At 34.6% G+C, this 14,234-nt stretch overlaps 1 protein-coding gene across 2 annotated transcripts; it reads right to left on the bottom strand.

The window, feature by feature from the left end:
* Positions 1-3,819: 3,819 nt before the first annotated feature.
* LOC110662133 (transcription factor LHW) lies at positions 3,820-13,511 on the bottom strand. 2 transcript variants are annotated; one of them, XM_021821019.2, is made up of 11 exons: positions 12,931-13,491; positions 12,724-12,860; positions 11,542-11,760; positions 11,351-11,432; positions 10,948-10,989; positions 10,804-10,863; positions 7,795-9,618; positions 7,586-7,687; positions 7,089-7,229; positions 6,871-6,996; positions 3,820-4,662 (listed from the first exon to the last, which is right to left on the bottom strand). In XM_021821019.2, exons 2-11 carry the CDS (start codon positions 12,816-12,818, stop codon positions 4,492-4,494), a joined length of 2,862 nt encoding a protein of 953 aa, XP_021676711.2. In that variant the 5' UTR covers positions 12,819-12,860; positions 12,931-13,491; the 3' UTR covers positions 3,820-4,491. The 2 variants fall into 2 exon arrangements, with proteins under 2 accessions (XP_021676711.2, XP_021676710.2); XM_021821018.2 differs by having other exon boundaries at positions 12,724-13,511.
* Between the last annotated feature and the right edge of the window lie 723 nt (positions 13,512-14,234).

Raw genomic sequence — 14,234 nt, 5'->3', positions numbered from 1 at the left:
GCAAGGTTTAATCAAACAATAATCAAAAATACATACTTACCACTTTTGAAACTCTTCAAAACCTCACCAAAACTTGATTTCCTTGCTGCCTATCTACTGCCCAAGTTCTATAGAACAACTTTAGTGAAGGAATCAAGTGGAAAAATGGCTTGGATCATGGGAGAATGAAGCTTGAAGGTGGGATGGCAATGGACGATTCTTTGGGACCTCAATTCGGCATGACGAAGATGAACCAGAAAATGAATCATTTAGTGGACATACACATGTCCCTTAATAAGTTTAAACATCCCTTAGTGCTCCACTATAGTTTAATTAAACAATATTATATGTTAAAGTTTTAGTTATTCAAATTATACCCCATTTCTTGCACTATTATTATAATATACCACAATTTTAATTTTTATGATATTTTCAAAGTATGCTATCACTCATTTTTAATGGACATTCAGGTCAAAAGACAACTCGGGGTGTCAAATGACCACAATGCCCCTGTTCGGGTTGCATTCCCGATTTTTCGGTAACACCGAGTTTTGTCGTTTTCTCGATTTCTCGTTTTTCTTTCTACTAATTAATTAATTTTTCTTTGATATTTCTAATGATATTTATACTTCAATAGATCTTTAATTATGTCTTAAAAATATTTTCCAGGGTTCCCCGCGGTCCATGGCTAGTCAACGGTCCATGCCGCAACTTCCTGGTGCGGTCACCCATCGCTAGGGTTCTCAGCTCGTTTAACTTGGTTACATTTCATTGCTATTATTTTTCCTTTATTTTTCTTGAATTTTCTTTTCTTGTATTTCATTATTTTATGTCTCCTCACCCATAACTAAGTGTAGTTCTAAGCATCCTAACTGTCCGGACAACACTGGCCACAGGAACAGTAGAACGCACTACCGAACATAGGGGTGTCACATTCTTGATCTAGAGATAGGCAGAAATTCTATGTGAAATTAACAATTAATCAAGGAATATAATGGGTTTTAATTAATTTAATCGCCACGAAAGTAAGATTTGGGTTAATTAAAATACAACTTGAGTGCCTTGAAAAATTATTTTAAATAACTTAAGATTAATTTCCTTCAAAATAATAATTTCCCATTTATTGAGTGAATTAGATTGAATCTGTAATTGATTGAAGTGTGAACTCCTAGCTCTGAAATTCTTTTATTAATTGATATTCAAGTTTAGTTAATTATTTTAGATTTTATTTCATTGAATTAGATTTAATTACTACTTCTCTATAATTTTATTGTCTGGATAATTGTAAATGTTGTTTAGTTTAGTACTCAATATGATTCTCGTGAAAACAATATTCAGTAATTATATTATTACTTATTAACGATTCATGCACTTGTGAGATTTTACATAACAGTTGCCAAACTCTGATGAAGACTCGGTTTATATAGGCCCACAAAGTCCTAAATGCCTTCAGATTTCTTTTTCTTTATTTTTTTGCAGCGTCCATCACACGTGTTGCGGAATAGGGATGGCAACGGGTCAGGTTTTTACCGATACCCGATCCGACTGAACCCTAATAGGATGGGTTCGGGTATTATATAATCGAGTTCAAGACGGATTCGTATTTGAAAAATAATACCCGTTGTTGGTTCGGATTTTGTATATTGAGTATCTGTTACTCGAACCCGTTTACATAAATACTTAATTAAATATAAAATATATATTTTTATAATAATATTTATAAATTTTTATATATTTTATTTTATATAAAATAGAATTTAAATGTTTTATGAAATTATTAAATTTTTAAAATATAAATTATTAATTAAAATAAATTTTTATACAAAATATTAATTAAAATATATAAAATTAAACGGATTTGATTTTTTTTTTTTTGTAATAATAATCAGGTTTGGAACGGGTTCGAGTAGTTGAAAATAAATTTTAAATGGGTTTAAGACGGGTTCGGGATTTGATAATATTAATCGAATTCAAGTTCAGGTATAGCGATTTTCGCAGGTACCCTATCCGTTGCCATCACTATTGCGGAGGTATTGAAACATGGCTCACCAAAAAAAATTATGGACACATAGGTATGTCAAGACAAAAACTTATATAATAGTCAAATAAAACAAAATTGAATTGAAAATTTATTAACTATTTAAACTTATTAAAATTAACAAAAATAACTAATAAAACAATTATCCTATAAACCTATTGAACTTTGCATTAAAAATCAATAAAATCACCATCAATTATCATTAATATTTTATGCATTTTTTTCACCATATAAGTACTCTAGCCATAGCATTTTCCTTCTCTAAAATCAGCTTTAGATGTTTTCAACATAATAGTCTGTGAATCATAGTTAGAGACTTAACAACTAAACAATCAGTGATTTGTGATAAACCAATCAAAAAAATTTATTTTTCCATTCACATATTATGCAGAATTGTCAGGAGGTATATGTTCTAAAGTGCTATTGTTATTTGTGTTTTGGTTATTTAAACGAGATGCTTTAAAAAATTGAATTTTAAATTTATTATTTCTGCTGCATATGTAATTTATCAAATTGCCAAAAAATACTGCTTAGAGAAGCGGAATTAGGAACCCCAGCTATAGCAGTAGCATGCCAAAATGCGAATGATCAAATGATGAATAGTTTGAATGGCAGTTTGGAAGCTAAGAAAGTCATTACAGAAATGGACTCCCAAATTCTTTTCAGCCCAATCCAAAGTTGAAATCAATATAAAAGGGAGATTGAAGCCTATGATCAATGATTTTCCAGCTCGTTCTTTTAGCCTGGTTAGGATATTAGCAAATTCTGTTGCCGATTAGTTAGTGATAAGTTCAGTCGGATCTTAAATAGGTCAAATCCAGCAACAAACTGATGCGAACTTGATGAATCGATTAATCTCAAATATAATTGGCCTTTGTCAAGGAATAGTCCGGACAATGTTAGCTCAGTGAAGTTAGAGCTTAGTGCGATGTTAATTTAATAAATCCAAACTCAGCGTGAACAAACAACAAAACATCATGAGATTGTACATATAAGGAAGCATGATGTTCAGCTTAAAATCTCTAAAGCGCTATAAATAGATAAGGCGCATCTCATCAAGTACATTTTTCATATTAAGTATTCACTATTTTATTAGAAAAATATCTAAAAACACTCTAACTTGAACGTCAAAATAACTGCAATGACCTCACTCTAGATTTCGCCGTTTCTTTGGTTTCAAGTGGTTTCTAGTGATCCATCCACTAAACCGAGAATCTATGGCAGCATAAGTACGCATCTGGTAAGCTTTTTTGTATGTTAACAAGCTGGGAGTAGTTAGTAAAGAAATAGTAATTTGTTCAAAAAAATAAAATCCTTATTATTAGTAACCAAGAAAAATGGTCGATTCTTGTTAATCAACAAGCCTCATCTTCCTAAAAGTTTCGCCATTGATCATGATGAATCCAGAGTTAAAATCAATGCATCCTAAAATTTACTCAGCTTGAAGCTTATTCTCTTAGATTCACAAAAACTCACCAGTCATCACAAACCCACAAGTCCATCCATTTAACTGGCGGAACGAAATAAACAGAATTAACTGTTTAGCCATTCCTCACCAATTAGAGAAAACTTATATCTAACCAATTTAAAAAAATCCATTATGCATTTTAAATTAAAAAAAAAAATCCCCATTCAAACATTATATACACCAAACAAAGCCTAGAGCAGATAAAATAGGACACCATAGTTAACAAGGTACTAGTATCATGACAACACAGAATTTAAAAAAATCCATTATGCATTTTAAATTAAAAAAAAAATCCCCATTCAAACATGATATACACCAAACAAAGCCTAGAGCAGATAAAATAGGACACAATAATTAAGAAGGTACTAGTATCATGACAACACAGAATGTCTTCCAGACTGCAAACCACACATTTAAATAGGGTTCACAAGGAAAAACACATTTCAGTATGCAAATAAGGAAAACTTAACAGGGGAAAAATATGTAGCAAAAAGAAAAGAAAAAGGAAAAGAGAAGGCATATTGTCTTGCCAAAAAAAGAAAAAAGGATAACCCCTTCATTTCATTTCCCATGTCCCCTATACATTTGTGAACCATAAAACCCTTCTATAACGCAAACCTCCTCCATCCTATGATAAGTCCCGTCAAGTAAACACTAATAAGACATTCTAGGAGCTTAATATCTACGACTGAACCATTTCAGGAGATGTAATCCCTGGCTAACTTGCTAATTTTTTTCTCTGGATGCTAGTTCATCCATGCATTCAAATAATCTTATCAAACTGGAACATAATGTCGAGTGTTCTTGCAGAGCTTTTAACTATCCAGATGAATCTCCCTTTTCTAAGATGTGAGGTCAGAAATGATCTAATTTTTGGGAGACAGATAAAAGGTTAGTAAAAGTTAGAACCACCTAAGAGCTTAGACTGGAATCCATGTTAGTCATGGCAAGCAAAAACAGGCTTGCTCTTAACATATGCAGACCAGAGAACAGTTTGGCAGGCAGTTCATTGTAAACTACTGGGCCTCCCAGTTGCAGGTATAGAGGTGGCTTGAGGGAAAGCATGATGAACCATCATATCTGATGCAGCAGTCGATGATGCACCACCCTTCACAGTTTGCTCCAAAAGACGAACAAGTGACATAAATACTTCCATCCTTGTCACATCCCTGTTTGCCTGTGACAATATTTCAGACAACTTAATTTTACACTATGAAATACAAGATGGCAAGGAAGTGGATTTTTTAATTGCTTCAGCTAGAATGCTTAAAGCATGGAGGAATGGGCAAGCAACCAGCACAACATGATAAGATGATTATGTATCGAGTGTTAAAATTAAAAATTCACATTAAACCATAGCAATGTAACACAAAAAATTCAAGTCATGACTTTTTAACTAGTTTAATCATTTATTTTCCTCTCAATGAGAACTCATTATTTTATGAAATGTATCAAGACATTCGAATTCCTTTAAAAAAAAGGAAAGTAAGGGGTAAAACTACCATTCTAAAGATGTAGTAAAGCTCTGCAAATGTCTACAACTTAAGATAAAGATTTGCCTTCCTAATTTCATCTTTCAAACTACTACGATTACACATCGCTAAGGAACAATCTTGGTGAAAGGTTAATAAGTCCCTAGGCGTCCTCTCATTACAAGCCGATTTTCAAGGGTAAGTTCTACCTAGATGACCTCTCACATGGTTCAACCTTAGCGACTCGTGGTGCTCAACCGCTCATATCAATTGGTATCAGAGCCAGCCCCATACCCATTGTGTAAGGACAGGTGATTCGATGTATAGGGTGCTAGCCATGACCAACAAGGACGTTGGTTCTCCACGCATAGGCATTGTTATGATCCCACTCCATAATCCTTTTACCAGCATGTAAAATGGTGTTCTTTTCTAGAAAAACTTCTCTGCCTCCTGAACCTCAATACCTAATGGGCCCTAATTAGCTTTTTCAAACTACTATTTTCAACGGCATCTAAAATTATGATTTTCAAAAAAGCAGCTTTTTAGCGCCTCAACCATAATCTCAAACAAAGCCTCTATGTAACATAGAACACAACCACAAAGAAAGGATCATCATAGATTGACACAGAATACAATGCAAGGGAGCAAATTATAGGGACAACATAACAATCATTGGCTTTTGCTTTAGACATTGCCCTAGAAGGGAAGAAACAATTATTTTTACTCATTTAATAAACCCTTGTATGGCCAAGCATCAGATACAATGACTGTAAGCATAAAGCCAATAATATTCCCCTAAATGGTTGTCACCACCTGGCTGCATTATAACAGACATCAATGGTTCCATTAATGATAATAAATGATGTCTAGGAGCATGATAGCATATTAGAAAATTTTATGCCATTTTGTTATCAAAGTTTTTCAAAGGTAGGTCTTCCACTAAGAAAGCATTTTGTTATTAACAAAGACCAGAAAGCATGTTTGTTATTAATGAAGACCAAATGTGAGCAGCTTAAGAAAAAGCCAAAGTTTACAAATCATATTCCTTTCACATGCAAATGGAAAACCATCACATCCCCAAACACTCATGATCTCATTAGTCAAAATTTTTAACAGATTTTTTTATGGTTCATAAAGGAGAGGAAGAGGAACTCAAAACAGTAATTTATTTGAATTGACTATTGCTCCAGGTTTGGCCTATGATCAAGACACCATACCTTTAAGAAACTGTAACATTCAAGGTTCAAACAATTCAAAATATTGTAAATACCTTCCTCACAAATGCGACAGAACATTTTAAATGCATAGCTACTCTTATCAACAGTACCAAAACATCAACGAGCACCAAAAAATCAAGGAAAAAAATAAGCCCTCAAGTGCATTGCTGTTTTTGTTATTCTATTCATCTAAGTAAAGATCAAGAAAGATGAAAACTCTAAGTACTCCTCTCCATAATAGTCAACACCCTTATTGGTCAAACCAACAAAGGTCATTTGTCTCCATATCAAAAAAAAAAATTATGATATAGATTTATAATATAAAAAATACAATTGTGGTTAACTAGACTGAAGTGACTCTTGAAAGTACTCATTATTAGTACTTGCTAGCAAATTCAGGCAATAAAATGTCAACTTTCAAAACTTCATTATACCCATGGTATGCAGAAAGTCATTCCATAAACAATTTTAACACTGGCAAAAACCTTGACCAACTCAGATTTCAAGTATAAAATATATTAACCGATAGTTTCATTTAATTAATGACCTAATTTTTTCTTCTTAAAAATGCAACTTGAGCAGCAGCTGGGCAAAACAATCCAAGAAGATGACCAGCACACCAGATATTCCAGTCATGAAGATTATTGAGGATTAACACTATATCATTAATTGAAACATTTGAATTTAGAATGTTACCTCCACTGTGAATCGTGCCCAGATCTTATCATTCCAAGCTTCCATCACGCCCTTCAAGATTGTCAACCCCAATCCCCTAATTAAGTCGGCTATCTCTAGAAAGAAACCCCTTTCTTCACATAGCATCTGTCAAAATGAAAAATAAGATTGAATAAAAAGATGAAAGGAAATTGTTAAAATTTGAAGCTCCAACATCTAAGTAAAATGGCTCTTACTACCTCCACAAGCATCTGACGAGGTGGGCTCAGATCCTCAACTATAATAGGGCAGACCATAGATTGAGACCCAACTTCAAATGCCCAAGTTGCCCCTCCCTCAAAACTGTCCTTTAAAAGAAGTCCACCTTCCTTGTTAATAATCTGCATATTCAGAAAAGAATGGAATTAAAAAACTCAAAACTCTTCTTCCTAATTGTACCAAGCACAAAATAATCCAAAAACTAACCAAGACCATAGAAAGTACTACAATAACTTCCATACAATTTTCATGCAGAAATCTTGATTGACTTCCCTTGCAGCTTATTTAACATCAACAAATATGCCCAAAAAAATGTTTAAATCAATAAATTTTTTATGTACATCCCAAGTCCCAGCATCCAATACCCATGTGCTTGATTTGCCAAAACAGGAAAAAGTACATTTGCTCTGCCAACTGTAACAAGTCTCAAGCAAATACAGAGAAAGGACATACAGATTAATACATACGCCATTCATACCTTAGATTCCCCAGTTTGTTTTAGCTTGTCTGCATGCTTTGTCACACTTTGCAAGAATTGCATATGTTTGATGGTACGTTCAAGCAAAGCATCTATGCTGCACTGTTAAAGCAAATAAAAAGATAAAAGAATAACATCAATTTTTGAACAGCACAAAATTACCATATGGGGGAAAGATACAAAGCCAAATAATCAAAGAAATATCCTACTTTTGCCCCATTTGGTACAATTTCCCGCAACTCTTTCACCCTATCTTGGATCATCTGACGATCTTTTGGCCTGGGCCTGGGGTTCTCTCCAGGTTTAAGCCTTTTGCGATTTGGTTTGCTCAATTCATCATTTTTCTTGGAATATGCAGTTGAAACACTCTTATCACGCCTAATATTGGGGCCAACCCATGAACTCAGTTGGGATCCATAAATGGAAGAAGTTTGAGAACAACTTCCAACATCATCCTTGCCACATCCAGATCTGAAAGAGCCAGATGCTATGGTCCCTGATTTTTCCAAAGACTTAGGCAGGTCAAATAACTCCTTTTGAACCTGATCAGACGTGTGAAGAAGGCGATAGGTAGGAGAAGCACTAGGAACAGAGGAGCTACTGATCTTTGTTAATGTTGTCTTGCAAGAGACATTTTCATCTGAGCTCTGCTTGGCAGCAGAATAAGCCCTAGATACCACAGCATCTAAAAGATGATCAGTACCCATGCCAGAGAAAACACAACTATCAGATATTCCTTGATTAACTGAGAAAAGATCAGAACTGGCTTCTTGCACATTCATAAAAGTTGAAGCATCTTTACCCATATGTGAATTTGCACACTGCACATCAGTAAGCAAATTATCCCACTTGCTATTGAGCGATCTATTTTTAAAATCCACACCTAGAATATCATATAAGTCATCCCCAGATGGAGGTTGAGCGCATGGATCCTCATACTCAATATTTGCACTAATCTGACTTTCACTTGCATGCCTAAGGTAATCATGAACAGAATCTGGTTGGGATGATGGGATGTTAAGTGCTTGAAACAAATCATCATCCATTTTTTCTTTCTTTGCAATTGATAAATTTTTAGCATGCTTCACATCTGTGGAATGGTTCCAATGACGAGAAATCCCTGAAAGCATGCCACTAGCACTTAATTGATCTACCAGATGGGATAAAGGAACCTCCTCAGCCCTCGATGAATTAACATTTTGAATCCCAACCCCTGCCATCTGTGTGGAAGAGTGATTAATATCTGCCGACTTTTGCAGATTAGAAAGAGAACATGGAATTGAAGTGGTTCTTGTATTGCTACTCACTCCATTACGTAAATCTCTCCCAGGTGTCATGTAACCTCCATGAGAATTAAGAATTAGGGCTTCATTTGTCCTCATTTGAGGTGTGATAAAGCTATCTAATGCATTTCTGTTGTTATCAATAAGATTGTGAGGAATAGCATCTGACAAAACCTGCTGTTCCAACAATGTCAGAACGCTACTATTGGCATGCGATTGAGCGATAACAGAGCGGGGACTGAATAGAGACTTTGAATTAAGTGTAGCAACATGCTGGTTCAGCCATGCATCAGGATTTGATGGGATCACTTCAGCTCCAACAACTCCATTCACTAGTTGGCCTCTTAATGGATCATCTTGCTTAATAGTTGTCATTTTTGGTTCACAGAAGCCAACATCAGATTCAGGTGAACTTCTGGTCAGATTCAGGGCACGAAATGTTGAAGCAGTAGATAGTAGATTATCTTGAATCTGCCTAATTTGCAAATGAGAAGGTTGAGCAATTATTGAAGATTGGGGTGAGATATTTTGTTGATTGCAAATTCCAGACAATAATAGAGTGGAGTTATGCATCTTATTTCCAGACAAATGACCAGAAAAAGAATCAGGCGTTCCAATAGAAACAGGCACCCCAATTCTTTCCATAGATTCTTTTGCCACAAGGTTTTCAGACAGAAGAGCTCCAGAGGCACACCCTAGTTGCAGGATCAAACTCTTCACATTATTCACAAATCCCACATTCTCCATTATCTGAATCAGCAAGGATAAATATAAACGTATGGAACTTGGAAGTAAAAGACAAATTGCTCCAGCTTCATGAACAAATTAATCAGGCAAAAGAATATTGGAAATCATAGCATGGCTATTTTATTAGCATTCATACAAAATAATTTAAAATCCTTTCAGTAAGGAATTCTCGTCTGGATTACAGACAGGACTGATTACAGTGGCACAAAGGTTTCAAGCCTTTTGCATATTTGAAATTATTGGGACCCCTTATCAACATTATCCACATGGTACAGTATACAGTAGATGATAAAGCCCATGCAAGACCCTACGGTAAAACAGATATAACACTCTTACATTGGAAAAGAAATTATTCCAGCATTCTCCTCAACACATTGCCACATTAGTAACCACATGAAACTAATTGGGCCAAAGAGCCCAAGAGGTGAGTGCAATAACCAACTTAAGAGAAAGAAAATCGATAATATGCAGGGTGAAAAATGTGTTACAGTTCACTCTACTTTCTATTCAAATTTTGTTGGAAATACAAACCAAACTCAATTGGGATTAGAATTTATATTAGAGTATAAATTAGATTTCATAATGGTTTAAGATTTGGTTTTCTACAATCTACAAAGTTTAGAATCTATATTTGTGTGTCTATATATAGAATCCTATTATTGATCGAGTGCATGAAGAAATTAAAAGAACAAAAGAATAAGATGAGGGCTCTAGCAAGTCATGTGTGTGTTGTGCTGTGTTAAGCTCCATCCAGCAAGCTTGTGTAAGGCCAAATTGTGGACAAGTTAAAATGGGCAAAAAGCTGTAATTGTAGTTGTGCATGAGCTACTGAGCTCTCAAGCATGACCTGCTGAGCTCTCAAACAAGAGCCATTTTAATAGTGTGCTTGTGTGTGTGCTTATGAAACCCTCAAAGATAACATTTTTATATGACTTTGGCTTTACTGCCAAATTAGGCTAACACTTGGCCAACTTCTGCGATTGTCCAACACAGTGAGGTTGTGAAATGTTTGACAAATTTTTTATTGGTAAGAAGTGGTATCAGTGCAATTTTTATTGCTAACACAATAAAATCCAATATTATGTTACAGTTGATAAGAAACTAATTATAACCAGAATTTGTAAATTAGCACGGAGAAAATAAACACAATATTCCAAATGTCAGATTAACTGAATGAAAAGCACTTACAGTCAAGGAAGAACCAAGTTGAACAACACCAATAGAAGAAACAGGAATAACTGCAACTGTCTGCAAACCAAGTAAAAAGTACTTTCATGAAACGGCAAGTTAAATATCACAGAGGAATTTATAACGCATGGGAAGCTATCAAACCTGCATGCCAGCTGAGAACTGGTGATGTATCTCAGTTAAAACCTAACATCCACAAAAGTAAAAGTTACACCATAGGCAATTATAAAACACAGAAAAATCAAATCATGAGTATTCCATTAAGGCATCTGCATGGTTCTACTGCCCAATTAAACCATTAATACCAATCCAAATTTATGGAGTAGCTTGGTATTTGTTCATATCCAAAAAGGAGGGGAGAAGAGTAGTGGTAGTCTCCAAATATTGCAATTAAAGTGGGGAAAACTGAGGAGAATAAAGATACTAAAAATGATGATAAAGCAAATTATACTTGCGGATTACATATAATGGACATTGATCACACCCTCTTATTATTGTGAACTCTCTGCTATTGGCACCCAAGGAAAACCAGAGTTATCTATCATACCTCTGGTGGATGGGTATCTCCAAGGTACTTGTTTGAACGGAACCACTCATGATTTCCAGTAAATGCAGCTCGCCCAACTATTCTGTTAAATAACAAAACCAGGAATTCACATCTTGAGTTCAAGAAGGAAAGCGCTAAAAATGTAAATTTAATAATTGAATTTAAAAGGATAAAAGTTGAAGGAAGCGTACCCTTGGCCTACCACGTTAACCTGATTATTCATCATCATTTTGTTAATAAGCAGATGGAGTGTTTCTCCAGATTGAACCCTGAGCTGTGAGGAGTGAAAATCAGAAGCCCAGTATCCTTCAGAGTCTCCTAAAGGCAACTCAGGGTTCCCAATTCCAGAAGTACATGGAAGAACAGAACATGACTTAGATTCATAGTAACATTCTTCCCAAATTAACAACCTGTGAATTTAAAGCTAATTGTCAGACAGGCTACTCTAAATAAATTCAACTTAAACATTATTTGAAGGAATTATAATAAAAAAACAAAAGTCCACATCATTTGTTTGGCTGCCAACAATTAATAGAGAAAAAATACAACAGAAATTTGGAATCCCATGTTCTGCACCAATTCTTTTCCCTGCTTTCTCTTCCACCACGTGTCTTCAGAATCAGGCAGAGGGAAGAAAATTGCAGCTTATACGCAGAATCATCAATTGCATGTAAAAATGCTTTTTTTTTTTTTTAGAAAGTAAATTTTTCTTATTTAAAAACGAAAATGAGACGGAACAGAATCAAACAAATTAGGACAAAGTCTGAAACATTAGATTTAAGAACCGCAAATGGATTCAATGCAGAGATGGTTTAGTCAAACCAATACAAATCTACTTTACTGAGATTCTTAAAGACAAAACAGAATAAACCAAAACACAAGGTTCCAAAACCGGAGTGGGGTAAAAGAGTATATTAGATCATGAATCGTATAATAGACGACAGTAGCCACAACCCAATCAGTATTTAACACATCAATCAAAATACCGAGACAAAGGGAGAAAAGGACAAACAAATATACATAAATTAACTTTTTTGTTACTAAAGAAAAAAATAATAATAATAATAATAGATCCTCTCTGTTTGGTCTCTGAGAAAATATATGAGAAAGGAGGGGGAAAAAATCGATCCACACGGATAACGAACCGTTACATTAGTTTGGCCGCTGAGAAAATATAGGTAATAATACAAGATGTCAAAATCTTCAAAGAACTGGTTGGAGTTGGCTAAACTGAGTCATATTTTTCTGTAGTTACCCTTTTTTCCCATCACTTTCTTGCTAATAAGAAAATAAGACTCAGAATCTCGCTTCCTTGCTTTCCCTATCCTTCCACTTTACCAGAAAACAAACAAAGGACAAAAGCTTAAACTTACTTAGGATTCTGGCAGCCGATCTTCCAGAACACAGCATAGCACCACTGATTGACACCGCAGAGTGTCCTCAAAACTTCTCTCAACAAATGACCCATAACTATCAGTATCACTTCTTCTCACGCTCTCCTTTCAACTGACTGAGCCTTCAAAAAATCAATCAAACAAGTAGAGGAAAAAACAACAACAATAAAAACTCCAGCTACTAACATGCACTGAAATGATGTAATAAAAAGATCAGCCAGTTTGCAGCGGCGGCGGCGGAGGAAAAAGAACTGCAAACAAAAACAACTCCAGGTTCTTCCGGCTTCTTACTTCCTCTGCCAGAGGCCTAACTTCCCCGACACGATCCTCTTCCCGCCTGCTTCGTCCTAAGTCCGCCGCTCCTCTTCCTGTCCGGATCCAAGTTCCCCGCCACCATCCTCCGGCAACCCATCCCCGACAACACAACCTTAAAAACTTCTTTGAAGGCAGAGATTAAAAAGAAAAAATCTTCTAAATTATACCACAAGCGTCAAGCTTAAAAGTGGCAGTGATTTGCTCCATTTGGAAGCAGAAATCGAAACACTTAAAAAAAATTACAGAAATTGTGATTTTCGTTTTGAAGGCGTCGCCTTCTTAGATTAGCTGGGTAGTGTGGTAAAGAAGTAGAAATCAGTTCCAGGATTTTTCAGCTTTTGGTTCTCTCTCTCTCATAATATTCTCTTTCTCTTTTGATGGTTACTGGTAAATATGTATGAGTGTGTCTAGGGGGTTGAAATGCACTATGTTAAGCAGGAGGAGGAGGAGGAGGAGGGTGGGTTAGGAATCAGGTCTCGACTTTGAGACAAATTACTGCGAATTGCCACTGGATGTCTCTTGTTTTTATTTTTTTTCTAGTTTCTGCTCGCAGCGCAGATTGATGCGTGATGACGTGGGACAAATATTTTTATGTGATAAATATTTTCGTGGGATTTTTACTTTTTTCACTAAATTTGTTGAAAGAATAATTTTATTTCTAAATTAATTTTAAAGGCTTATTATATTTTATATTTTATTTATTTTATTTTAAATAGAAACAGTTACAAGGTTTTACTGTTTTCACTAATTCGCTGTATGATAAATTACTGTTTTCACTCATTCACTTTATGATAAACAAGCATCATAAGGTATTATACTGTTAATAAACGATAATTTTTTATCTTCTCTCCCTTACAAGGTACTAATATAAATAGAAAATTGCTGGCTTAGAAGAGAAATTCACAGATATAGAATAAAAAAATAAAAATTATAAAAAAATATTATATATTTTACTTATTTTCACTACATAGTATGTAATTCATTTTATGATAAAATGATACTTAAAATTTTATAATGTTAGCAAACTAAATGAATTATTTAACTTCTAAAAATAATTAAAATTTAAGATCTGCTTTTGAAATATCATAAAAAAGTTTATGCATAATCCTTTTGAAAAACTCAATTTACCAATTTCAAAATTTTATAATGGCTAAGTTTCTAGGCTAAAAAAATCT

Source organism: Hevea brasiliensis, chromosome 1 (assembly GCF_030052815.1).
Source record: "Hevea brasiliensis isolate MT/VB/25A 57/8 chromosome 1, ASM3005281v1, whole genome shotgun sequence".
Lineage (NCBI taxonomy): Eukaryota > Viridiplantae > Streptophyta > Magnoliopsida > Malpighiales > Euphorbiaceae > Hevea > Hevea brasiliensis.
The sequence above is the reverse complement of the archived record's forward strand: the minus strand, read 5'-3'. Positions and strand labels throughout refer to the sequence as shown.